The 26256-nt window shown below is 41.6% G+C and overlaps 1 protein-coding gene across 1 annotated transcript in view; it reads right to left on the reverse strand.

Annotated features, from left to right (window-relative positions):
• sv2ca (synaptic vesicle glycoprotein 2Ca) overlaps window positions 1-25836 on the reverse strand; it is a 30045-nt gene extending 4209 nt beyond the window's left edge. The window contains exons 1-10 of the mRNA XM_085475218.1: window positions 25490-25836; window positions 19507-20306; window positions 10945-11125; window positions 9431-9582; window positions 3640-3773; window positions 3095-3184; window positions 2189-2299; window positions 1475-1563; window positions 902-1066; window positions 63-196 (exon numbers count right to left, since the gene is read on the reverse strand). Coding sequence (XP_085331344.1) covers window positions 63-196; window positions 902-1066; window positions 1475-1563; window positions 2189-2299; window positions 3095-3184; window positions 3640-3773; window positions 9431-9582; window positions 10945-11125; window positions 19507-20101 — 1651 coding nt within the window. The 5' untranslated portion in view covers window positions 20102-20306; window positions 25490-25836. The remainder of the gene's footprint in view (window positions 1-62; window positions 197-901; window positions 1067-1474; window positions 1564-2188; window positions 2300-3094; window positions 3185-3639; window positions 3774-9430; window positions 9583-10944; window positions 11126-19506; window positions 20307-25489) is intronic.
• Between the last annotated feature and the right edge of the window lie 420 nt (window positions 25837-26256).

Genomic DNA, 26256 nt, shown 5'->3' on the forward strand with positions numbered 1-26256 from the left:
ATTATAGATGGTGTATTAGAAATGACAAAACATAAGAGTTTACCTGTGTAGTCATGCCTCACCTGTGTTAAAGAAGAACGTGTCAATGAAGGTACAGTTCCTGAAGAAGGAGCCCACTGATGTCACATCATCAAAGTAGCAGTTACGAAAGGTGGAGTCAATGAAGGTGACAGACTTCAGCTTCATATTGACAAAGCTGAAGTAACAGAAATATGTTAACTTTAAAGGTACAATCAGTCATTTTTTTAAGTTATTTAATAGAAAACAAGAATATTATATTTATGTGCAATTAAGTCTTCCAACAAATGGATGGGTTCTTATAAATGTTACAATTAATTCATGAAAAATACATGTGAATGGCGCTGACAGCTCACAAAGAGAAAGTTATGCAACAACATCTGGTTATAAGCTAACGTTATGCCAACGCTCGAGTGTCCTAAAAATGACACTTCCTGTCAGATAAACAGCGAGCAAACTCTCAAACAGTGTGAGAATGTAATCAAACTAAGTGTTTGAGTCCAGCAATGTTGAATCCATTTCAAAGAAAGTTTGACTGACCCCAAACCTAACAGCAGCTAACACTGACTAACAGCAGCAGTGGCAAAGAAGCTGTTTTTGAACTCTTTCTGACTAAAATGTTTGTCCAACAGCAGCTACTGTAGCTAGGATTTAGCACTTGAACTATGAGGAGTAAGTAAAGGAGTAAAACAGAATTCAGTTGACTGCAATCTGCTGATGTCTAGTGGTGATATTTTATGCACTTTATCACTTTAATTGCAGCATGTAACATTTTATCAGTTGTGCATAACAAATTTGCCTCCATCATCATCATCATCATCATCATCATCATTATTATTATTATTATTATTATTATTATTATTATGAAACTGAATTGTCTTACTGGTCGTTAATGAAGAGAATATTTTTGTGTATCTGGTTCTCCAGGGTGAAGTTGAAGGTGATGCCTTCGATGCGTTCATTGTTATGGATCTTCACTTTAGAGGCATACTCATCAGCCTGCAGGTGTTTAATGACATCAGGGAACCAGACTGACAGGCCATAATATCTGCAATCAGAGGGACATGTTGATAGTTGGATCTAAAAAATCAGCTGATCGGTTCATCAACGAGAGGTTGTTCGTGTTAGAGTGAGACCTGACAAAACAATAAATAGATAGACAGACACATTAGAAATCCAGAAGATACTTGTGCTTTAAAAAATCAACTGGCTGCCTCCTGTCTTGTCTCCTCCACACATGCACGCAGGTCCACCTCTGTATCCACAGAGACACCAATGAAACTGTATTGATCCGTGGGGCAGGGAGACAGTGATTGATTTTGAGACTGTGCAACTTCTACACAGCAGCGCTCAAGATGACAGAAATGCAATGTGCCAACAAAACAGACTGCCTAGAGCTATTATCTGACCACAGAAACTTGTCTGATTTTTCTATGACAAAACTGACAAATCTCACCCGAATGACAGCGTGAACCACACTATGGCCAGTCGCAACATGTTTTCTCGCATTGGGTAGTTGAAACACTTCATAAGGTTCAGATAGATCTAAAAAGAGACAAGAGCTCTATTAGAATAGGCATCAGGATTTGGTACAGTGGAATAATAAGGAAAACAAATATAATTAAAGGTACTTTTTGTAATGGCCTAGTACACAACTTAACTGAAATCTTCTCCACCAGGGGGCAGTGTGCTACCAGAGAGGGTGTTGAGATGTTCTCTGATATGTGCTGCTGCTTTTGACTTTCGATACTTCTTTTTAGCCCTATTTCCATTTCCACCATGCAGCTGTTTATAAATAAGGTTTTGTTATCGGCGACTTGCCTAGTTAAAGAAAAGTCGCACTGAATTGTTGCACCGTCTTGTGGTTTGAATTGGTATTACATAAACTGTAGCCCCGCCCTACTTGATTTGATATTTCTGTTACTCAAATCTTAGACACTTTTGACAAGGAGTCAAAAAGGTTATGTCGTCACACTCAAAAAACAGTTTTAATTTATTGAGGAAGGTTTAAGGTGGCTCTATAGTTTTCCGGTTTACACATTTGCTTAGCAGCTGAAATTAGCATTAGTGAATTTAGGAAGGTTTAAGTTATTTATAAAAGCAGGAATTTACAATAAAATTAATCATAGTTAAAAATTAACTATAATCAAATAAAAAGACAAATATTTACCCCACGAACTTCAGCCTTTATCCTGAAGAAAGCCTTGGAAACTGGGTTGCCAGATTCTGATTCCATTTCAACAAATTCATCCAACTGCCGTGGAGTTTTGATCCTGTTTACCTGGAATATTGGAAAACAGTATAAGAATAACATCTGTATTACTTTACAATAAGTTGACATTGAATTACTGACATTGTTGTGCAATATCATAGCCTTTCATTTATTTCTAGAATAAAACTACACCTACACAGCATTAAAAATCAAATCAGCTTCTGAACAGCTGTGACAGTACAGCAATAGGTCAGCAGATTTCAACAAACCTGCTACTCTGTCTGCTTGAGAAGATTCCCACCTCTCTTAAAAGAGGCTGTGATTGAGTCTCTTTTAATGCTAGTGAGGAAAGCCATAATGGTGAAGGGGGTCGGAGATGATCCTCGTTCTATTTCCATGTGGAACTCTCTAATTGTAAATTTGGGAGAACTTGTACGTTGCATGAATGGAAGGGAGAGCTGACTGGAACTTTGACATGGGAAACTGACACATTTCTGGACCTAAAGTACATGCATTGGATTCATTCTGTTTGGTTTTTGCATTTTGCTTGTTTGTTTATCTTTAAAAATTTAATGAACAGAATTATGGAAAAAAAAATCAAACCAGTATAAAAAGGGTGAATATAAACGGTGTGTTCAATAGCATAGGATCAATTCAGGAAACATGTTGACTAAGCGGCTTTCCCAAAGTGGAGCTCATGCTGCAAATAAGCCTGAATGACACAAAACAGCTTTCAGAACCATCATAATTCAGATGTGATCCTGCACGGTGAAAGTGTTAAAATCTGTCCCAGTGGTGGCAGAATATAAGCCTCTTTACTTCTTTAAGCGTCAGGAAACCCAGCACTGCAGAAACAACACTCACAGTGAAGACTTTCTCAGGTTGCCCACGCGCTCTCATGTTGGTGTCGTGAATCTGTTTAAGGATCATCCAGGCTTCATCATGCTTCCCCACCTGTCAAGCAAGGAAAGTAAGGAAGAGAGACGACAAGATAAACTCATGGGATCAGCAGCAGCAGGCTGCTCAGGTGCATAAATACAAGCCTTTGATTTCTCCAAGATAGGGCAAAATGATGACAGTCATGACAATGGTGACTCATTTCACTTCAAAGGATAATTATGCTGGAGCGGCAAACCTACTGTCACAGATCTCTGAGCTTCTATTTTCCACATACACAGGCCTCCAACAGCACTGAATGACTCACACTGTTTTTGTCTGATTAAACATCTGCTGGGAAATGTCCAAGTAATCTCAATTTGTCTGAAAGATGCTGAATGTAAAACTGATGACAGTTGAGGACAACACAGCACCATGACAAGGCATTCTCTGGGATACGAACTGATGCAGCACATTCAGGAGGCGCAGACTAAAATAGGTTTAGTCTGCTAAAAATCAGAAGGTCTCGTTACCTCGAGGTAAAACCTGGGACTTTCAGGCATAAAGGTAAGTGCCACCACAGCGCACACACAGGGTAGGGCGCAGACGACGACAAACACCCTCCAACTGTGAAACTGGTATGCTGAACCCATGCTGAAGCTCCAACCTGCAAAAAGTAGCAAACGTAAAGTGACTCATAGCTCATTACAAGATAAAACAATGTGAATCAACAGCATTCAGATATTAAGCTATGCACATGCCTGGTGAGGTAAATAAACCAAACCTAACATAGTTTAGAAAATCTATAATGATCATGACATCATGACAACAATCATGATTATGCAGCAACCAAATCTGTTTAGAAAATTGCATGTGACTAATGCAGAAAGTGAAAAACACAGCATAACAGAGTTTGGGGGTTGAATTGGAAGAAAATAAGCTACAATAGTAGCAAACATAAAACATTAATCATTGCACTTTTGACACCTTATTAACATGATAGAATCACACAGACGCTGCAGATTTACCAGCTACACCTTGAAGATGTGAATCGCCTATTCTATCATATCTCAAAGGTTCTCTATTGGAATGCGATCTGGTGAGTCTGGACCTGATTTGAGTACAGTGAACTCATCGTTATGTTCATTATTGAGCTGGAAGCAGCCATTAGAAGATGGGTACATTATGGTCATAAAGGGACAGTACCAAAGTAGGCTTATTAGGGTTTCTGCCATGTGCTTCACTGATTAGATATTTGTGTTAAACAGGTGTACCTAATAAAGTGTCTGGTGGGTGCATTTTTCTTTTACTATAACAATGGAAAGAGCGCCACACAAGCAGATATGTCTGGTTGAAATTCATGAAAGGGTAACAAACAGTTCACGGATGAATTGTTAAGTAATTCTCAGCTTACAGCAGGTGGCTCTTTAGGTAAGTCTGCACTCATAGGGGCATAATAAAAGAAAATGCAACTGTGCTTTCATGGTAGCATAGAATCAATAGCTAAATAACACAGATGGCATTCAACATTTATTTAACTCTAGATGATACAGCATAGGTACTTCTATTGCATATTCTTAACCAGATGAGACTAAGTGAATTAAAAGGCTGATTGTGAGTGTTGCGTGCGAGTCTTACACTGCAAACACAAAGGGCTACAAATAAAAGACAGCGTTTAAATGGGAGCTCTTGACAGCCGCAGGAGAGTGATGTGTAAAACTTAGAGATGAATGGCTCTGCAGAGGAAGCCTGAGAGTGCACAGGGACAGGTTAACTGAATGGGTACAAATACAACTGAGCTTTTTCTGCTAAGTTAAATCTTGTTGCACCTGATCTCAGCCCACAGGCACTCTTCCAGACTCATTAATCATTTCTAACATTCACGCATACAGACACACACAAAGAGGGGAGACGCACACATGCAATAAGCTGAGTATCAGAATCAGAATCAGAATACTTATTACTACAGAATACTATTTTTTGTTACAGTGCTCCATTATAAACCAACATTAAGACAAGACAGACAATACGCTAACTAAGAATACTACTATATATATATATATATATATATATGTGTATATATATACATAAGTCACTCATAAATAAATAGCTGGAAAAAAAACGTGTAGTTGTAGCAGTAACCAGTGTGTTAAGTGGATGCGTTGTACAGGGAGATGGTCACAGGCAGGAAAGATTTCCTGTGTCGTTCAGTGGTGCTTTTCGGTAATCTCAGTCTCTCACTGAACGTGCTCCTGTGACTGACCAGCATGTCATGTAGTGGGTGGGAGGTGTTATTATATGGAGTATATGGAGAAACAGCACAGAAATAAACATGAATGATCATGTGCAGCGACACCACATAATGCCATGTCATACCCACCCACACATAAACACATATGAAATTTGTGCAACATTATGCATTTTCCTTTTTCCTTTCTATTGCCAGCCATGCCCTTACCTGCATAAAAAATATCTCCAGCATATTTGACAGATGATCCTGTGTGCTTGAGATCATGAGGCCTTCCTTTCCATCTCCAAACCTTTCATCTCTCCATGGAGTTGTCCTTTCTAACAAAGTTTAATGTGGCCTTTCTGATTTTGAGTGCCCTTCAGTGGTTTTCTTCTTGAGGTCAATCATCTGTATTTACATTGAAGACGTTGAGTTTGGCTCTACTTACTTAAGAGTTTCTTTTTAAGATATGTTTTTGGACAGTTTAGTCTTTATTGCTGGACAGAACAGTGAAAGGGAACGAAATGCAGGAAATGGTCCAGGACACAATCAAACCCAGGTCTCTTAACTGGCCTTATAGGCACATATAGGTCATCTACACTCCAGCACCTGCTTTGAAGCAGTCTTAGCTGATTTGTGAAGGAAGGTTTATTTGCATTCAAAAAAATATCCTCTCACCCATTTTAGTGGGCTTTTGTGGGGGTTTTCTTGCCCTAATGATGGCGTCTATGGACTGCGTATTATGAGTTTCAGTGATTTCATTTCTAATGGTTTAATGATGGAATAGAGCACTTCTGACCAAGACACTTGTCATCTGTCAACCTAGTTACTTATGTACCTGTAAAAATGTACGCACCAGTTTTTTGTAATTCTTTTACAGTTAACACCATGACTTGCTAGAAAAAAAAACACTTGACATTTTAACATTTACACAGTTCAGAGTCAAAAGTCAAGTAAGACAGGCAGCTAAGGTAAAGAAGCAAAAAAAAAAAAAAAACATGACACACAGGGAAACTGTTTAACAAAACAAAACAGGAAGAAAATACAGCAGAGTTTCAAATTAAATTGTATTTTTTGGATGAGTTTTGTGTCTTCAGTTTTTTTGGGTGTGCTGCATAAACTGAAGTTTACTTTTTGGCACAGCAGGATTCTGATGGAAAAACCTGAAGTATATAAAGAGAAGTGAAAAGACCAGCCATCACAAATGTTTAATGTACTGTATATGCACACTTTTCTTTGCGTTCTTAATGATTTAGTCTTTTTTTCTGCAATGTTATTGGGCAGGAAGCACGGAAAGGGATTGTTGCATCAGTTGTGACCTCCCACGTCTCTCCGTGGAACATGCCTCATGGAGATACTGCTCCTAACGGAATAGCACCATTATCCATCAACAGGCGTAGGAGGGGAGTCGGAGGGTGGGGAGGGGGTTAATGCTAATGGTTATGCCAGAAAACGACTGCTTGGGATTAATCTCACAGCATATTAAAATTCATCATTGATAGCTGTGCATATGAACCACTTAAACAACTGTTTTTAAAGGGCGTGGGAGACGATCATAAGTGGTGCTAATACGTCCCAAAAGAGACAAGAAAGAGGAAATGTCTTGTTACGAGTGACTAAAACATAAATAAAGGTAGAAACTAATTACTTTGTCTTTGTATGATAATCTAAATTGCTAATGTATTAATTATCTAATGTAAAGAACACAGACAATGACTTTTTGTGACGCAACACGGATTACCAGTGAGTCTATAATGGTTTCCATTGGGCAGTAAAAGTCCCTTTGTTTATTTCCTTGCCTTTTGGTGTGTGTACATGTTTAAAGATCTTTGTGAGGACAGAAGACTGGCATGCCACTATAACTGTGGGGACCAACAGTTACTTATGGAGACAAAATGCCCATGCCCACAAGTTTGAAGGCATTTTTGAGGCTCAAAGTGTGGTTTTAGTGTCAGTGATACAATTAGGTTATGGTTAGGTTTAGGCTGAGGGTTAGGCATTCATTTTTGATGGTTAGGGTTAGCAGCTATAGGGAAAGCATTATGTCAATGAGATGTTTTCACTAAGATATGAAAACGAGTGTGTGTGTGTGTGTGTGTGTGTGTGTGTGTGTGTGTGTGTGTGTGTGTGTGTGTGTGTGTGTGTTTGAGTCTAGAGTAAAATCTGGTGAGAAAGAGAAATAAAGAGAGGAGCAATGAGAGAAAGGGTTGTTCAGCAGTGATTGCCTTTTCTACAGAAATGTAGCATGACTTCCTGCCCCGCAGGGTTAGTGTTTCACCGATGCCACTGAAAATCTCATTACAGGGATTATGTACATAATTGGCTAAGTCTATGGATGACTGAGTCAGCCATCCCAGGCCTACTGTAGACGGTCAGACAGACACATACAGAGAGACGGATAATATATAATAGATGCTGGCTCATAGAAAATATGGTGTGTAGTCCACTCTTGATGTTTAAGCTTTAATCTATAGGTCTTAGCATTGCCTAATGAGGTTACTCAAGTGGTGATCTTGCTTAACAACTAACTTAACAACTCATCCAGCTTTCCTGTCAGTGGATTTTTGCCAAGTAGACCTCCTTGTGGATCTCCAGCTGCCAGGGGGATTTCAGGAGACATTATGAGTCAGCAAGTGGTAAAGACAGATAAGAGCTCTAATGGCACATTAAACACCAGTGTTAAGGAACTTGTATCATAACCCATAAGTCGTGCAGCTTTGTTTTACTGCAAGGCTAAAAGGTATGTCTGCAGGAGTTGTTTTTTTTTTCTTAAACGTCATTGTGGGATTGGTCGAAGGCACTGCAGCACTTTAGGGAAACTGTTAAAAAAAAACATTCGTGAGCTTTGGAGTAAGCATGCAAGACACGTCGTTCCCTCTCAGATAGAGAGGCGCAGTGGTAGTGAGTCTCAAAGAGAATAAAAGCAAAGTATCTGTTCAATATGATATCCACTGATCTGACAGCCAGGTTCTCTAATGAAGCCTCATTCCGGTTTCAGAAGTCCCTTACCAGTGTGTTTCTGTACATCCATGTGAGTGGATCCACAGCATTTGTGCATGTGTGCGTGCCCCTGTTTAAGCATCATGTAATAAAACTGGGAAGTCCCTTATCAGAAACACCATAAAAGCACCTCTTTGTGTGCCTGTGTTCACTCAAACGACCTCTCCCAGTGTCAGATGTTATTGCATTCAATTTCACCTGTATGCATCTGCAGTCGTAGTAAAACATCATCCATGCAACTTGCAGCAACACACACGCACGCACACGCTCTCTCTCTCTCTCTGACGTCACAGGCTGGCTAAAGCATGGTCTGGCCATAAATCAACTCTAGATGTAGCTTTGTCCTATTAGAGCAAGGAGAAAAACCTAATTATGCTTGATCAAGAAGAACACTCTGCAGAGACAGAGAGTGGAGAGAGAGGCGAGGTAATAAAAGGAAGGACAGAGTTAGAGAGATGGGGAGAGTATAAAACAGGAGGTGAGGGGAGGCAGTAAAAGGAAGGGAACAGCAGGTTTAAAAAAAATGAAAGCAAGGAGAAAATGAAAAGGATCCGGCGAGAGGAAGAAAGCCAATTCTCTTTGTGCTGTTTTTTCTCATGACGAGTGCAGTCGACAGACAGTTTTGTCATAAATCACATTTTCCGCCTTCCACCCTCACCCATACTTGCTATGTGGTATCTGTGCATACATTAATCTTTTGACCTCAGCCTCTCCCAGCCTGCAGCCACTCAGAGCTATTAAGTGATTAATTCCCATGGCAGGGAAAACTGGCACCTTAACCCATGGTCATGTGGAGACTGTACAGTTTAGTAACTCTATTCAGGAGCTCAGCATAAAGTCACATTGTAAGCATCCTAAGAGCGCCGCTTAACTTAATTGTGTTAAGGGTATCACCATATATAGCTTGTTATTGGGCTATATTTCAAACACGGAGTTGAGTGATTCATGCTTTCTTCTTCCTTCTAACAATGCAACCTTTAATTTCAAAGGGAAAAAACAAAGCTTAATTTTTTCCTTGTGGTTCCGCCTCACTCAACATTATATAAACTGATGGGTGATGGTGTGAATGTTAACATTTTTGCAAGTACACTCACCATAGTGTGGTATGATGGCCCATGCCATAGCAGATGCATAGATCTCACCAATCATCCAGAACATACACAGCCAGCTGAGGTGCTCTCCTCTTTTCTCCCTGGACAGCACCTCGGCAAAGAAGGAAAAGACGATGGGCACAGCACCTCCTATCCTGCAAGAACCAGAAAACAGGAAGATTAATGAGACTAAGGCAGATGCATTTTGTTTTTTGCATCATTCGCATAGTTTCACGTTTATCCCACAGTTTGTACCGTCCTTTGTTGTTTCAATTCACCTGTACAAAAAAACCCCCAAAATAACTTGAAAAACTGTCAGTTAGTAATCAGTTAAATTGAGGGCTCTTTGCAAAGACCTGTAAAGTGAATGAGTAAGCAGAAAATAGCACAGCTATTGGAGAGCCTTTTCAATTACTCTCGAGAATGATGTCAATGCTGTCACGGTCCGCTGTGACGGACCGAGTGGAGAATGCGTGTAATGGACCCAGGTGCGTACACAAGTGAGCAGACGGGAGTGAGTTTTAACAAAAGGCGAGCCTTTAATATGGCTGAAAACAAGGTGTGCAAATACAGCAGGGATGGCGTGGCTAAACAAAAACCTAAACTGGGAACAAACTATGGTGAGGCTATGGCTTGGAAGACAACAGACCAGGCATGGAAACACGGAGGGTGGGAACACAGACGACGCGACACAGACTGTATGAAACACAGAGACTAAATACACATGAGGGATGATCAGGGGAAGTGGATGCACACGGGGAACACAGGTGACACTGATAATCATAACAAGACACGGCAGGAGTGAACGTAACACTGATGGGAGATGGGCAAAGTAAAGCAGGAAGTACACAGAGGTTCAAACAGGAGGAGAGAGAGCACGGGGAGAACGCAGACATAACGGGCTGGGGAAAACATAGAATAAAACACAAAGAGAGACGAGGGCTCATAAATACACAGAGGGGCACACAGGGGGTAAGAGTCACGAAGGGAAAACACATAAGGAACAACGTAACAGATCAACCCAGGAAGCATGGCCTAAATAAAGAACAAAATACAAAAATACATGAAAACTAAGAATACTGGGCCCACATGGCCCAGGACCATGACAAATGCATTTGCTGAATTAGGCCTTAAAGGACCGGTTATACTGCCAAAGAAAAGAACGCAATAAATCACAGTCATATGTCTATGCTATATAAAGAGTACATGCTGTCTGTCATTTTCAAGCACGCTCTGCTCATTTTAATGCATTGCAGGAATCCCTAAATTCACAGTTAGTATAAAAGTTTGCTGACAGAGTGAAGAATTACATTGGCCATAGTTCTGGTAAAAAAGTAATAATTTTTATTACAGCTATTACTATTTTATTAATAATTATAATTAGCCTGATTTTTTTCATCACTTTTCAGAGGATGGGAACAATCAGGAAAAACAGGGATTTGTCTTTGATTGTTGGACTTGCTGTGTTACCCTCCCACTGTGGTGGCATTGTGCAACCTCCGGTTTATCAGACTCACCCGAAACCCGCGACGAGACGGCAAACGAGGAAGAAGCCATATCCCTGGACGAAAGATGACAGGAAGGCAAAGAAGCCATTCGTGGACATGCAGATGAGGAGGCATTGTCTACGGCCCACTTTGTCAGACATTCCTCCCCAGAAGAACGCTCCGACCATCATTCCCAAGTACACAACACTGCCTGGAAGGAAGAGAGAGCGGCCTTATTTTTATTTTTTGTTAAAATATAGTCGATTACCTCACATCTCTATATTGTGTATGTGCACTGCAGTGTATGATTGTGTTGGTTTGCTGTGTAATTTCTTCAGTTACTAGACCAGAGTATTTGTTAATTCATTAAATGAGTAAAAAAAAAACCTATACTACTACTTCTCTCCACAAACTCCTGAGTTGTGTTCTGTTACTGGATTTCTCTGCCAATCACGGTTTATCCATAACAAGCAACATGTTTAAGCATAACTGTTCATAAGTATGTTGGGGTTCATAAGAGAGGGGAGCGTGAGACAGTGAGGCGGACATCATGGAAATCTGATGTGGTAACGAGAGAGCTGAGTGTAAACTCTGGATGGAGTTTTTAAAAAAGAGATCACAGATAGCAGTGGCTGAAATTAACTTCCTCTGAAGGTTGGCTGGGCTCTCCCTTAGAACCAGGATAAATAGCTTGGTCATTTTGGAAGTACACAGAGTGGAGCTGCTATTCCTCCCTATCGAAAGAAACCAGTTTAGGTGGTCTGGCCATCTGACCGTCACCTGGGCCAGGCGTTTATGGCATGTCCAACCAGGAGGGGCAGACCCAGAACAGGCTGGCAAGATCACACCTCAGTGTCCCCTCTGCATGAGGGGAGGGAGGTCTAGACTTTTCAGTTTAGATTATGCCCCTGCAACCTGAAGCTGAATAAGCTGCAGAAAATGAATGAAAAGCTAGACTGCATCCTAAAGTTAGAGCTCCAAGTGCAGATACTAAACCCTAAACCCCGTCTGAAAAGCCTCTGCCCCTGTAACACACTTAAATAACTGTAAAACTGTAAATACAGTGTGTAAAAAACAAGAAAGAAAAACAGAAAACAGGCTCCGAACAATGAGACAAATGTGAACGGTAATGCAGGATGACTTTACAAAAAGGTCCTCTGCCCTCTTTTAATCTCTCTCATCACAGATGAGATCAATGCTCCAACAAAACAGCATTGATTTTTTTCACTAATCATCATGAATCTGCCCGGAAGAGTGGAGCCTGTTATTACTGTTTTAGTCTGCACTGTAATTGGCAGTGGAATGGTTAGCCGCTTTCATGGACATGCAGCGTCTGCTGAAATTTCTTTCATTGATGTTTCCGTCCCAGGCTGGAAAAATAGCAGAGTTTACTAACAGATTATATTGAAGCTTTATCAATATCCAGGTATTTTCAGACACATAATCATAAACCTGGTTTAGGGAGGTTATTTTTATCCGTTGCAGTCACATACAAAGAGATACAACTCTGCCGCGGGGCACTTTGTTCATCCCATTACAATAATGTTAATAGCAAGATTCATTTCCTTTCTGTAATGTCTCCAGTCAGGTCTCTTCTCCTCTGCTGTGAGCAGATATCTGTTTGACTCTTTCACTTCAGGGGTCAAAACGCAGCTATCTGTCACATTTGGCAGCCATCTAGATACTCGCCTCAAGGTATCATAAATTCAATTCTAAATTTAACGGAAGTCCTCAGTCTATGCACAGTTCACATTTACTTCATTAAGGGGAGGCTAGATATGCAATGCACAGGCAAACACCCATTGGCCTCCCATTTAAATGTCATGCATCCAAACATCCAGAGGCCTTTTTATGTTTCCCAGCATTAAACCTTTCACACAAACAATACACTTTTTGGTTTTTTTTAGAGATGCAAGGAAACAAGGGAAAATAATCAATCATTCGTTCTGCCTTAAAGTCAGTTTAAATAAATAAATAAATAAAAGCAATAAAACTGCTAACAAATGAGTACATCTCTCACAGGACAGTCAATTACGTAATGACTTTATTGATGTTCTGTCCGGCTTGCTCCGCTGTATTCTACTGCACGGCGTCAGCAGCGCTCACACCAGCGGTTGGGACTGCAGTGCACTGAAGTGTAACATAATGCAAAAGTAGCACAGACATGTTCTGACTGTAAATGACACTTATCATGTTCTAAATGTGTGCTGCATCCATAATACTGTGATTTTTAAATTAATCATTAAATAAGTCATTTTAATTCAAAGATTTCTTTTTGTTTTTTATTGTCAGTTTGCTACATGTACAGAACTACGGTGGCCCCTAGAGACAAAGCACATACAAATTCCAAAGCACATGCAAACTCCAAAACACAATGGAAGTGCTCCAGGACGCTAGGGGCAGTGTTGAGCTCGATTTGCAAAATAAACAAGTTTGTTGCAAACACATGGAGTTGGATGCCAGCGGAAAACACCTGCAAGGACAGAGCAACAATGCTTTATAAGAAAGGTAATGTGCAAACTGTTGTTTGATTTGTTTTTAATTACTATGAACACTTAGTTTACGGTAGGGTGACCATATTTTAATTTCCAAAAAAGAGGACACTTGGCTCAGTCATGAAAAACTTGCTTAAAGAAACATATTTACCATATTAAAACGATGCCTTGTCTGTGCAGTTAATGAATTGTGAAATACAATATGTCATGTAGGCTTTTACAAGTCAACAAGAGCAAAAAAAATTAAAAATTAAAAGCCTCGGAAATGAAATAATGGTACAGAAATAATACCTCATCTGCATAAGAAAAATTACCAGTACTGGGTCGGTGCAAGAGAAATGTCTTTTGCAGTTCTTCTGAAAAGATGCACTTGCGCTTTGGGATCTTTTAAACATCATTATAATGATAATATAATAGGCACTTTGCTGCGCGCTGTCTGTCACGTCTGTGAGCGCAGAACAAGCGCAAAGCAGCAGTTCAGAAATGACGTTACACACATGGGTCCTCTGTCGGCCTATAGGAAAACCCGGACATTTTTATCAAACTCGAAAATCCACCCGGACGCCCCGGACTGAACGTGAAAACTGGACATGTCCGGGGAAAAGAGGACGGTTGGTCAACCTAGTTTACGGTGGAGTCAAATCTGGCGTTAGCTAACAGTCAGTGTGCTTTGCTCAGAGAGAACCTCAACACTGCCCCTAGCGTCCTGGAGCACTTCTGTTGTGTTTTGGAGTTTGTGCATGTTTTGGAGTTTGTACGTGCTTTGTCTCTAGGGACTACCATACAGAACAACCGAAAAGAAGACTTAAGAATATACAATAGTGCAGTACTGCAAAATTTAAATTAAATAGAGTAGCCTGTGAGTTGTTCATGGACAGTAGTGTGCAACATCCATCTTCTTAGTGAGTCACACACACTTTATGCAGTTCAGAAAGTCAGACAGGAAGAACTCTTTGCTCCAAGGTAACAAATTTAGATTTTTTTTCTTTTCTACACATGTTCCAAAAAGGATCTATTAAAGATAATTTTGATCGCTATGAAAGCCCAGAAATGGTGGGCTTTACTTGCCAGACATTACATTTTAATTCGGGCACAATGCATTAGATGCAGATTTGCATCTTTTTGCTGAGATGCATTTAGGCTATATATCTAATATATACCTAACCCAAATGCCAAGTGTATCATATTGGATACATGGGTTTTAGTGAGTTTTTGAGAGCTCTACAAGCCAAATCTGGCAAAAAAAAAAAAAATTATACAAATTAAAACTGATACTTATATGTATTTTTTGTAATGTTTCAGAAGATTCAATAAAAACTCATGTTTAACTATTTGAATGGTTTGGTCTTTACAGTGTATCTAAAGCTGTGAAGCCCTGCTGTATATGCATAACACTGTGAAATACAGCTAAATTTAGAAGTGAAGACCCGTATAGACTCTGAGCACCATCAGAAGATGACAGTGTGTCAGGAGACCTCTCACACAGAAGCAAAAGGTTTTGCCCTGTGACAGTATGTTGAGATGTCAAAACACATCTCCAAGAATAATAAATATTCATCAAAATCTCAGGCACCCTCACACATACACACACACATACAGAGTAAAGCAAAGCTGCACACACAAACACAGATAATTGAGGAGTAAATCTGAGATGCTCGTTAAATTGTTAAAAATTCATTTATTTGCCTTTGTTGTTGTTAAAATAGCCAAGAGGAAGCTAGATTAAGAAAAGAAAACACAAAATAAGAGGGAATTGAGGATCGAGCACCAATATACGTCCAAAAGTAATGAGGGGGGAGATATGTAACGCAGGAGGAGAGTTCAGTCACTTCCAGATATGGTGAGAGAAAAAGAGCGTGAGGAGGAGGAGAGAATGGGGAAGGCCCTGGTGGAGTGTTTTCTGCCCTGTCACACACCAAGGAGCCCCCTGAGAGCCGTGGGAGCGCTTAGCTGCATCACGACCTCTTCTCTGATTTCACGCTTTGATGCTCTTCGCTCTTAGCGGTGCAAACTGTTTCGGCGTCGCGCAAAAACACCCATCCTGCTTTATTCATAATGATGATGTTATCGTGCAGCAGCACCCCTGGTGCATGCTGCGGCTCAGCTGTGGCACCTTTCTGTACCATCCCCCCCTCCTGCTGTGAGTCCCTGCATTACTACCATTCCCCCCCATTTGTCTTTCCCCCAGCTTTGCACCCTCCTTTGCTTTCCAGTTTCCTCTCTCCTGTCTTCTGTGCTTTCCTTCCTATTTACAGTATTTACTTTAGCTTCATCCTAGCGCCTCTGTCAACAGCTCCTTTACACTGAGCAGCGTGTAATCACATTTGTACTACATCGTGTCAGTTTGACCGGATTCGTGTCTCCTTCTTCTGCCACCTCTGCAGAAGATGAGATTGAAGCTTTGTGTCATATTTAAGTCGTATCAGTGGAGGCAGGATTTCTTCTTTCTTCTTTCTTAGAGCGCAGGGTTTAAAAATGACTCAGTCCCAATCAGTAATGATCCAACCTTCATTAACAGTACAGATTGTGATAATTCACATAAAATAGTGATGTTGTGAAACCCTGATAAAGGCGAGCAGTTGGACATGGTGACAGCAGGTTTGGTCCACGCACAGATATTCAGTCCCATCGAGCATCTCCCCTCCCTCAGTCCACCACACACATTCTCCCACACAACGTGGAGCTAGCTGGGCTATTCGAGCAGTGTAATCTCCGCAATGACGCTGCGATCTTACTGCAGTTTAGCCATGCTCAGCTGCCCCAGGACCGCGCAGCCCCACACAGCCTGCCAGCTGGCTCAGACCGACAGGGAGAAAGAAAGGGAACGATAGGAAATGAGAGGAGACAACAAGGGAGGAGCGCTGTAGAGATAGAGTTTTAGAGGAGACAAAGAGTGAAGTCAGGACTCAAAGAAGGCCAGGGAAGGACAAGCGATCAAAAGACAAGAAAGTGAAGGGGGGGGGGGGAGAGAGATAAAGGGCAGCAAAAGACAAGAAAGTAGGAGGGAGGTAGAGACAGCAGAGGTGGAGAGGTGGCTATTAGATGAAAACGAGATGAGTCAAAGAGAAAAATGAGGGGAGTTGTAGCTGTGGAGAGACAGTCTAAGAAAACAAATAAGTAATGAGAGGGTGATCGGTTCCCTTTGTCTGATGTGTCTGAGATGATAGCTAAGCCTCTCCCTGACTTTGACTGTTGGTGTACTAAATACTACCATCCTCCACCTCTCTGCACCCGTCCACCCACAGCACTCTTCCTATTACTCCCATGTAACTTGGTCATCTCGCTGCTTCAAAGCCATCTCTCCTCCTCTCGTCTTCCCCCGTTTATCCCACATATTGCATCTCAGCGTGCGTGTCTTCCCTCCTGCTTCCCACTTCCCACATCCTCCACTCTTGTTTGAGGTATTTACAGTATTTCACCCCCTCCTATAGCCCAGTACTTCATCTTTCACACTGAAGTAACATTAAAAGATTCCTGTGAGATCGGAAAACCGGCTGGACCAAATTCAACTCAGTAATGGAATCAGCATCTTACTCATCCATCCTATTTGGGATTTTCTGTTTTTTTCATGCTGCATTATCCCATTATATTCAGCGGTCTTTACAGCATGCTCCTGCTTCTGCCTTCTATGGAGTCAATGAAGCTGCACTCAAACTGTGATGAAGTCTGGTAGAGCGAACCAAACACCAAACTGGTTTTTCAAATCTTTAGAATTTCTTAATTTTTCATATATTTTTGGGTAATTTTTAGTTTCTTAATCCTGAGGATGTCAGCCTCCACTTTAACTCTACTATTGTCCAAATGCCTCCTCTGAAACACTTAACCGCATATAAACAAAAATCAGAAAGCACATATATAGCAGAATGTGCATTTATTGTAATACCCAATTAAAACTTGGGTTTTTTTCTTCAGTAACATTTCTGTGTTAATAGACCTCTCTGCATTGAATCATACTTGTTATTAATCTCAGGCTCTCTTCCACAGCATGTCTTTTATCCTGTCTTCTTTCTCAAACCACAAACGGCCGTGGCAGATGGCCCCACCCCTCCCTGAGCCTGGTTCTGCTGGAGGTTTCTTCCTGTTAAAAGGGAGTTTTTCCTTCCCACTGTTGCCAAAGTGCTTGCTCATAGGGGGTCATATGATTCTTGGGATTTTCTCTGTATGTATTATTGTAGGGTCTACCTTACAGTATAAAACACCTTGAGGCAACTGTTGTTGTGATTTGGAGCTGTATAAATAAATTTGAATTTAATTTAATTGAAAAACATAAATCACCAACTACATTCATAGTAGATCAGTGATTAGGTTCATTTTTCTACTGTTGACCTTATTTTGGAAGCAATATGTACTTACTTCAACTGTGACAGAGATGAAACACATACTGAGAAGACTGAGTGTAGTGAGAGTGCACATCCACCATTCCAGAAGAGTGACCTTGAGGGTATAATGCAGATGCAACCATAACCAGCCTCATCTAAATGAAACCTAAGTAGCTTCACATGCTGATAAATCTGCCAAGTGTGATAACTGAACCTACAGACCAAGCTGTATGGACCACAGGTTAAACTGATCCTCAGTCCTTACCCGCAGACCACCAAAAAGAGGCTATTTCATGGTAAGACAACTGTGGCCAGTTAGAAGGTCCTTGATTAGATCCCTGCTCTCCTGGTCTGCATATTAAAGTGTAACTGGCCAAAAGAAGGTAACCAAAAATGCCCCAGAAACGTCCATCCACTGGAGCGTGAGTGTGTGAAAAATAAAGTAGTGAATGTGGGCTGTGGTGTAAAAGTGCTCTGAAAGACGATGTCAGTCCATCTAAGGCTGTCACTGTAAGATGAGATCCTCGTTACCCAGTGAACTTAAAAAAACAGAACTTCTTATCTCGTTCATCTGCAGATTAAAGTTCATTTTTGAATTTCTGCACTTAAAGGAAGTAAAAAAAATGCTGTGGCACCTGTAAAACATCAGTTGACACCATTTTGTTACCTCTAATTAAGTGTAATTAGTGTGTTAAACTCCGAATGGATACCAACAAGGTCATGGTAATTATGTAGGCTATGCTCAAACACACACACGCATGCACACACACACACCAATCAACAGGGAGGAGCCTCGGGCTAATCAGCAGGATGAGGAAGAGGAGGATGGGAGAAGAAAGGAAAAGCACAGAGAATGGGGGGTGAGGGGGAGGGACAGGGGTGAGGGATGGAGTCACGAACAAGGAGAAGCAGAGCATAGAGCAAAAATGCCTGCAGGACTTTGCTTGGCAAGAAAGGAAGCAAAGAGTTTACACTGATACCAAGGAAAGAGACAGAAAAATGAAGGTGCAGCGTACACAACATCTTGTGAGGCTTTAACAAAGTAGTGTTTTTGTTGATAAGATGACTCTGCTGCAAGTACAACCAACAGTACATTTTTCTTAAATAAAGCAGCAGTACAATAGTATTTGTCAAACTTTCCGTCACAACCTTCATTTTCAAAGCGCGTATCAGTTTTCCATCAGGTGTTGCTGTGAAGTTGATGTATTGTCACGTCTCACCGTGGCAGTTAGTATCTAAGGGCTGTGTGCCTGATTGAATGTCCTCTCCACTCTGGTACTGACACAGCGAGTCAGCCCCTGTACACAGCTCTGTGGTGATGGATTATGCACCTGCAGCTACTGGTACTGCTGAGACTCCACCTCAACCCACAGAGCACACAGGGAATATTAGCTACCCTCTTAATCCTGACACGGAGACCATTGGACCGAAACGCCTCATCTATGTGAAACACTGCTATAGGATAAGAGTGACATACTGTGTATAGCACAAACACATACATCTGGACCTGTTTTTCAAGGCTGTTTTGAGGCTATTTTTGCATGCTGTGTACTTATTTCAAACATGTGCACAGTTGTTAATTTTATAATGATCCTGGAAAGGATGCAGCTGTACATCGTAGGGTGCTATTTAAACTCTATTCAAAGGTGAGAAAAAGGCCTTTCAGACTTATAATAACTAATTAAACAGAATAAAATACACACTAAGAAAAGGCCTTGCTGAATTAATAATGAAGCGAGTGCATTAATATCCAAAACGAATACAAAGAAGGGCCTTACCTAGCCATCCCGAGCTGGAGTTGGGCACACACATGTCTGTCTCTGCACTGGGCAGCACAAAGCCCACCACAAACACCTCCACCCCATCCGACATGAGTGCCAGCCCGAGCACCAGGAACAGCTGCCACTGGAACCTGCCGTGGCCACACTCCTGGATGATCAGCTCATATTGCTGGGCCAGCTCCTCCTCATCCGCCTGCCTCTCCTGTTCCAGCTCGCCACGGTCCTTTGTGCCATCAGACATCGGCTTCCCCAGTGCCACCTGGCCCTGCTTCTTGTCTCCTGCGGATGAGGGGATGCCCTGGTACTCGCCCTCATAGATCTCGTCCTCGTCGTCGTGGCCCTCTGTAGCATCACTTGAGCCCTCCTCATTGTCGGGGTAGCTCTCGCCGTCCTGCCTCGGCGGGTTCTGGTAGAAATCCTCATCTTCATCCACCTCGTCCTGGAATCGAGTGTAGTTGCGGTGAGAAGAGTACTCATCTGTAGCACGGTCTACCGCCTTGTTGACTTTCTTTGTTGCGTGCTTTTTGGCCTCCTTGACAATGTCCTTGGCCCCCTTAACTAGGGAAGTCCTATTATTGTAAGTGTCCTCCATTTTGGCTCCAAAAGTAGACCTTTGCAGGGGTGCTGATGGTGGCAAGAAGTAGAAGAAAGAGGGAAGAGAGGGGAAAAGGGGCAAATGTAAAGGCGAGTTAGAGGAATGGTGAGATCAGTGGGTCTTGGGATGTGGGAAGGAAACTCTTGAGTCTGCAGTCACCACAGGAGATAAACCACAATGGCTGTGGCAATCATGGACCAGTCTGAAAGACAGGGGGGAAGGGGAAGCAACAGACAGATTTTAAAAAAGAAGAGTCGAGAAGCATCAGAGTTTAAAGAGAAATAAAATCAGACACAAGAGATGCTCATCATGTCCGCCCACTATCATTAACTAACCTGTTAATCGTTGGCTTTTCTGCATTGCCCCAAATTTCCATTCAAAATAAAAATTCGTTCTCCAAAGGCTCTCCTAGTTTGTTCTACATCTCATGAGTTGCCCTCAGTTTTTGAAGAGATGATTATTTGAAACAGAGATGCTGAACCTGCTGACTCATGATCAGCTCTGTAAAGCAGGAGCTAATAAACAAACACTCTGCCCAAAAATCAATTTGTCCCCAATAAAGACCCGGTTCATTAAAACGGGAGCGACGATCCAACTGGAACGGCACTGTCATTTTTAATCCAAGTAAAGACGGGAGGATAGGAGGAATGACCGTGAGTGGATGCACAGACAGACACAGTGTAGAAACAATCACAGACAAGAACTATTCTCAAATAAAGTGCCTGAAAAGCTGCACAAATATATATGTACCTGCAAAAGGCACACATACCTAGAAAGAAGATCTCTCACTCCTAAACATGTCGTGCACATAAGTGAGTGTGAACACACATGGGCGCGGGGAAGCCACTTCCCATCTCTGCAGACTAGTGATGGGAGGGAGACCCCAGCTTAAACGCTAAAATGATGTATCATGATTTCATGTGAGTGCTCCGCTCTCATCATCAGCCAGGTTAAACAAATCAAAGAATTTCTAAATTTCTCTTAAATTACAAAACCCTGAATTGCTCTTTTTTTTTATTATAAAACATTTGCAGATGCTATGGAGTGCATATTTATGAGCAGGGTGGGGATGGTCAGAGCCGTCCAGTGTGTGGGGTTTCCATGTGACTACGAGTGGCTCGCCACAGCCTCTAATGAACACTGAAGCCTTGTCAGGAGGACACAAATCACAGGGCCGGTTCCAGCTCCTATAATGCAATTTTACTGGGCAAAATGACACCGCAGTTTCAAGGTGACTCTACTAATCCCTTTTGGCGCATACGATAACTTCTGTGGTTACGAGCGTGCTCCCTTTTCTGATAATTTTTAATGCCTCCATTGACACTGGTGCTTCCTCAGATAAGGACGCGCATAATCAATCTGTCTCCTTTGTCAAAAAATAACATACAAAGGGCTGAGGTTGTGGCATCAGTTTCCTAGTTTCCCCCAAACGGCTCTCCTTGAGCATTTATGCATGAAAACATCAAAAAGTAAAAATGAATTGTGAATTCCTCAGAAGGCTAACACCTTGCAAGGAGCAAGTCAAAGTTCACAGGTGTCAGAGAACCATTTATTTCTTTCAGGACTGAGTCGTGTCAGCCATCACACAGGCTCTTACCTAAAACGGGCACACGCAGGCGCTGCACGAGGCTGCCTGTCAGAGAATCAATGGAGTGTATGGTGAGACACGCTGTCAGTGGTGATGAGGCTCAGAAGACACCCGAGCACAGAGGCAACCGACCTCACCTGACCGCAGCTGAAGAGACCCCGATACCGGAGACAGCAAGAGCAATCGCATTCTAGCTGGGGAAACCACCAACTCTGCCTAACCTAAGTTTTCTGTTTTATTTTATTTCTACGCGATCTTCTTTATTTTTTGCAGTTCCTCTGATATTTTATGTAGGTTTATATTTTAGGCATGTTGATTTCCTCATAACACTTGGCCATCTCAACAGCCACAACATCAAATCCACTGACAGGTGAAGTGAATATTTTTGATCGTTTTATTGTAGTGCAGTGGTCTGCTGGGAAAACTTTTGTCCAGACATTCATGGGGTTGGATACTTTGGATGGCTATGGCACTCCCCAATGGCAACGGCCAAGTGCCAGACAGCACATGGGACCCCCAGAGGTAACTGTTCCCTGCTATTAAAATAAAAAGAGCTAATATACTGTGCTGCTCTGAACCATGAGAGGGTGGCTGAAATTAGGCCTGGCTCTGGCGATACCTCTTGTCTGCATGATGGATGGTGGCCCTGCTTTTCTTAGACCTCTTTAAAATAGTAAAAGAAAATAGAAAAATCGCTAGGTCAAGTATCACTTGGCCTTTGAATTTCATCTGCCATGGACATAAAGACAAACTGAGAGATTAGTGTTTCAAGAGATTTATCCATGCGTCCAACTGAGGACAGCTAATCTCAGAAAGAGGGGGGGATTAGTGTTATTATCCAGAGTTTGTGTGTTTGATAAGCTTAATGCATTTAAACATACTGCTGTTGCTTACCGTGAAACATTTGTCATAAGTGGCACAGTGATTAACCCAAGCAATGTGAATTTTGACAGAAAACAAAAAGATATTAATTACACGAGATTACACAGTAATGATGACAATAGTAATAAACAGCCTCAGTGAAAACAACCTAAAACATAATGAACCAATTATCAGCGCAGTGAGGGCTTCCTACTCACATTGCACTTTGTCAAAAGGATTGATGTGAGTGTTGGAACTAATCAACCGCGAGTCCAGCGGCCGACAAACAGACTGAGCAGGCACAAGCAGGTTGTTAGTACAAAATAAAAGGATCAATTTCTGTCCCTGGATTTCAGGTTCCCTGACCCACAACATCTTGTGGAGGCAAACACTTAATGTACTTGAAATAAAATCAATAGTGACCTTTTTGTATATGTGTGCTTATTTAGTACAGACTTTGTCTCTTTCACAGTACAATGAGTAAGTAGAATGACGCAAAACAACGAGGGCTGTGGTCTCCTTCTCATTCTTAAATCTGATTTTATAAGAATCGGTTTTATAGAGTGCACAAGGCAGAAATATATTCCAAAAATGTTTAGAAAATAAAAAGCAAAAGAGGGGAAAAAGTGGCACAGCTATGAGGGCACAATACTGGCACTTCACCTTTTTGACCTGTGTATTTTGTTCACATGAAGTGGACGTATTTGGGCCCCTTAACTCAGAAGAACTTTTTTCCCACATTTTGTAAAATATTTTGAAGATTTAGTGGGTTTTTGTGCTGTTGAAGCACAATCATAAAGACCTCCCATCTCTCAAGTATGACTTGACGGAGAAAGCGACCTTCCCTTTCAAAGACGTGCGTAAGCACTGTGATGGTGTGACCGGTGGTTTGCTCTATTACCAAAAGGAGGAAAGAGAAAAGCAGGTCCAATCGCTAAAGTGGGCAGAGCCACATCATGTAATCCCATAAAAACGGAGAGTCCATGACCTCATCTGAAAGGCAGAAACCCAACCGGCCCGTGACGTCTTAGGAGATTTCATCAAACACTGATTCCATTACTGAGCAAGCGAAGGGGAAGACAGAGGACGATGGCTGTACTGTATAGGAGAAATTGTTCCTCGTGGAGTGTAAAAAAACAGCAGCTTAGAAGCACTCAAAGATCCACCACAGATCACAGATGATGAATAAAAAAAATATCAATACAAATACACAAAAATGGGTCTGCAGCAAGCTGATTATTTCCTTCTCAAACATGAAGAGCTGCCATTGTTATTATTTAGAATGACTTCAGTCACTGTTATCTCAAGCCTGGAGATTATAAAAAAGTGTCATTCCTTGTTTATATTCTTACATAATTTATATTCTTTTGACTCTTCTTACTTAGACTGAAACAATTAATGTCTCCAGAAATGCATTCAGGAGTGTACAAGCATCGAAAACCTAAAACCTAAAGACAGAAAGAAACCCCTGACTGATCTACACACAGCAAAGTGTGTCGTCTCGTTTGCTTTTCTCTTTCAACTTGATACGTGTTTGATCTTCTTTATGAAATATCACATGCCACTCCTGTCTAGTCCAAACCCTGTCTGCTGGGTCGTAATGATGCAACAATTCATATTAGGTAAGGGATGCAATATGTTACACAGTTACTGGTGACGTTTTACCTTTGCATGGTGCATATGTGTGCTTACAAAAAGATAAATCAAGCCACAATCACACGCACATTTAGGGTAACATGAGAGTGAAAAAGAGGATTCTTCAGAGCAAAACTGCTGGTTTAAACTAAAATAATGATGAATGTGGTGGATATCTACTTTCACGTTAGTCAACAAAATGTTCTGACAGACCTTCTTCTCTCTTCTACACTGTGACATGCATTATCAGACACACTTTGGAGTCCTTTCTTCTTTGCAGCATACAGCAAAACAGTGCAACAGAAACTATCTCCACCTCAAAACATCTTTTTATTGCTGTTGAACTTCAGAATAGGAACAAAATTAGGAATCAATGGGTGCTTGTAGTGGAGACACAGGGAAGAGGATGTTATGAATCTCAGAGAGACTTTTGTTTATCAGGTATATATCGATTTTTAGAAACAATGACAAGTGGGCCAAACGACTGAATTTTGCAGCTTGCAATCACTTCCATCCAGCGTGTTTTCACTGATGGAGCCCTTCAGTGTTAACCCAGCAGGACTACTACAAGCGGCGTTAGGACTGCAAACAAAGCACTCTGCCACAGATTTCCAGTTCACCGGCTGTGCGCCTGTCAATCGCTCGCTGCCTCTTGAGGTACAATTCATGGATGAGTCAGTTGCCTACTCCCGCGTCCTCTCCTCTTTTTGGCGGCAGTGCAGAGTGCTTTAACTGCCCCAGGGCAGGTGGCTGGATTGCAGTACAGCGTGAACAGTCCACAGTCAACAAACCCCAAAAAAGCTCGGCTCATGCCAAGGACAACTATTTTATGATACCACAAAGATGGACACACCAGCTCATGAGCCGAAAGGAAAACTAAACAGACTTTATTCGAGTATATCTGACATAGATTTGACTAAATCTCACAATCTAAGACACACTGAAACCGGGGATGAATCCCCACTACATCCCATTAGTTAATTATGCTCGCAGCCTACTTCAGGATAATTTGCCTTTACTCTTATATGAGGCAAATGTGAAGTCAGGGAAATAATCCCAACTTTTAACCATTCAATCATGAACTCGTGAATACAAAATAACCTGTCCCTGAGTCGCAGCTTTCATTTTAGTCAGAAATATCACTGAAAATGTGCTAATAAATTGATAGTCGCACGTGTCTGTGTGTATGTGTGTGTTTGTGTGTCCCCATATTAGATACAAAAGGCGAAAAGAGAATTGCCTAACTCGGAAGTCTTACACTCAGCATGTTTTCAGGGTGGGAAAAAAAAGTCATTACTTACCGTCATTTATGGCGAGAAAATTGGACCGAGCTGATTGTGAGCCATTGCACCGGACTCTGCTTTTGCTCTCGGGAAAAAGAAAAAAGAAGAAGGAAAAAAAAATCTTGTGGGCTTTTTACTGTAGAATAGGATCAGAGGAAACTGCCGGCGCACGACTGTTTTTCTTTTTTTTTTTTTCCTCTCTCTCTCTCTCCCTCTCTCTTTCTTTTTCGATGCGGTCCTCTCTCGCTGCAGCACTTCAGGGAAAGGAGAGAGCGAAAAACAGAGGTGGTGGTTGGGGAGAGGGAGGGCCGGTGTAATCAATAATTGTATTTCATTGAGTGATGCGGGTAATTCCGTCTGATGGAACAATCTAGTTAGGTGACTGACGCGCAGCACTGCAGCGCATGAATGCTAAACAGATGAGAAAGGTTTGCGCACATTCACTGTAGGGCAGCCCAGTATGTTCGTGTGTATGCGAACTATTTGCTCAGTCTTGGGGGATAGTTACAAGACACAGACTGTAGGACTTGTGGGAGTTGACGCCTGCCCATTTGAGCCGAAAAGATATGTTTAAGGGAAAGTTTCCCACTTCTTTCGAAAGACAAGTTGCAAAAATACCCCGACATCTAAATTCTGTGAACAGCAGAGATTCTTGCAACTCAGCTCCCCTCCGTCTGTTCTCAGAGTTAACCATTTTCATAAAAGTGGAGCTGTGTGGGAGCTCACCTTGGTTATGCAGAGTGGATCCTGAAGCCGCACAACGCATTTTAACGAAATCTCGCCTC

Source organism: Copadichromis virginalis, linkage group LG12, assembly GCF_057382275.1.
Source record: "Copadichromis virginalis isolate Kocher_CV1m ecotype Utaka linkage group LG12, C_Virginalis_male_GT1.1, whole genome shotgun sequence".
NCBI lineage: Eukaryota > Metazoa > Chordata > Actinopteri > Cichliformes > Cichlidae > Copadichromis > Copadichromis virginalis.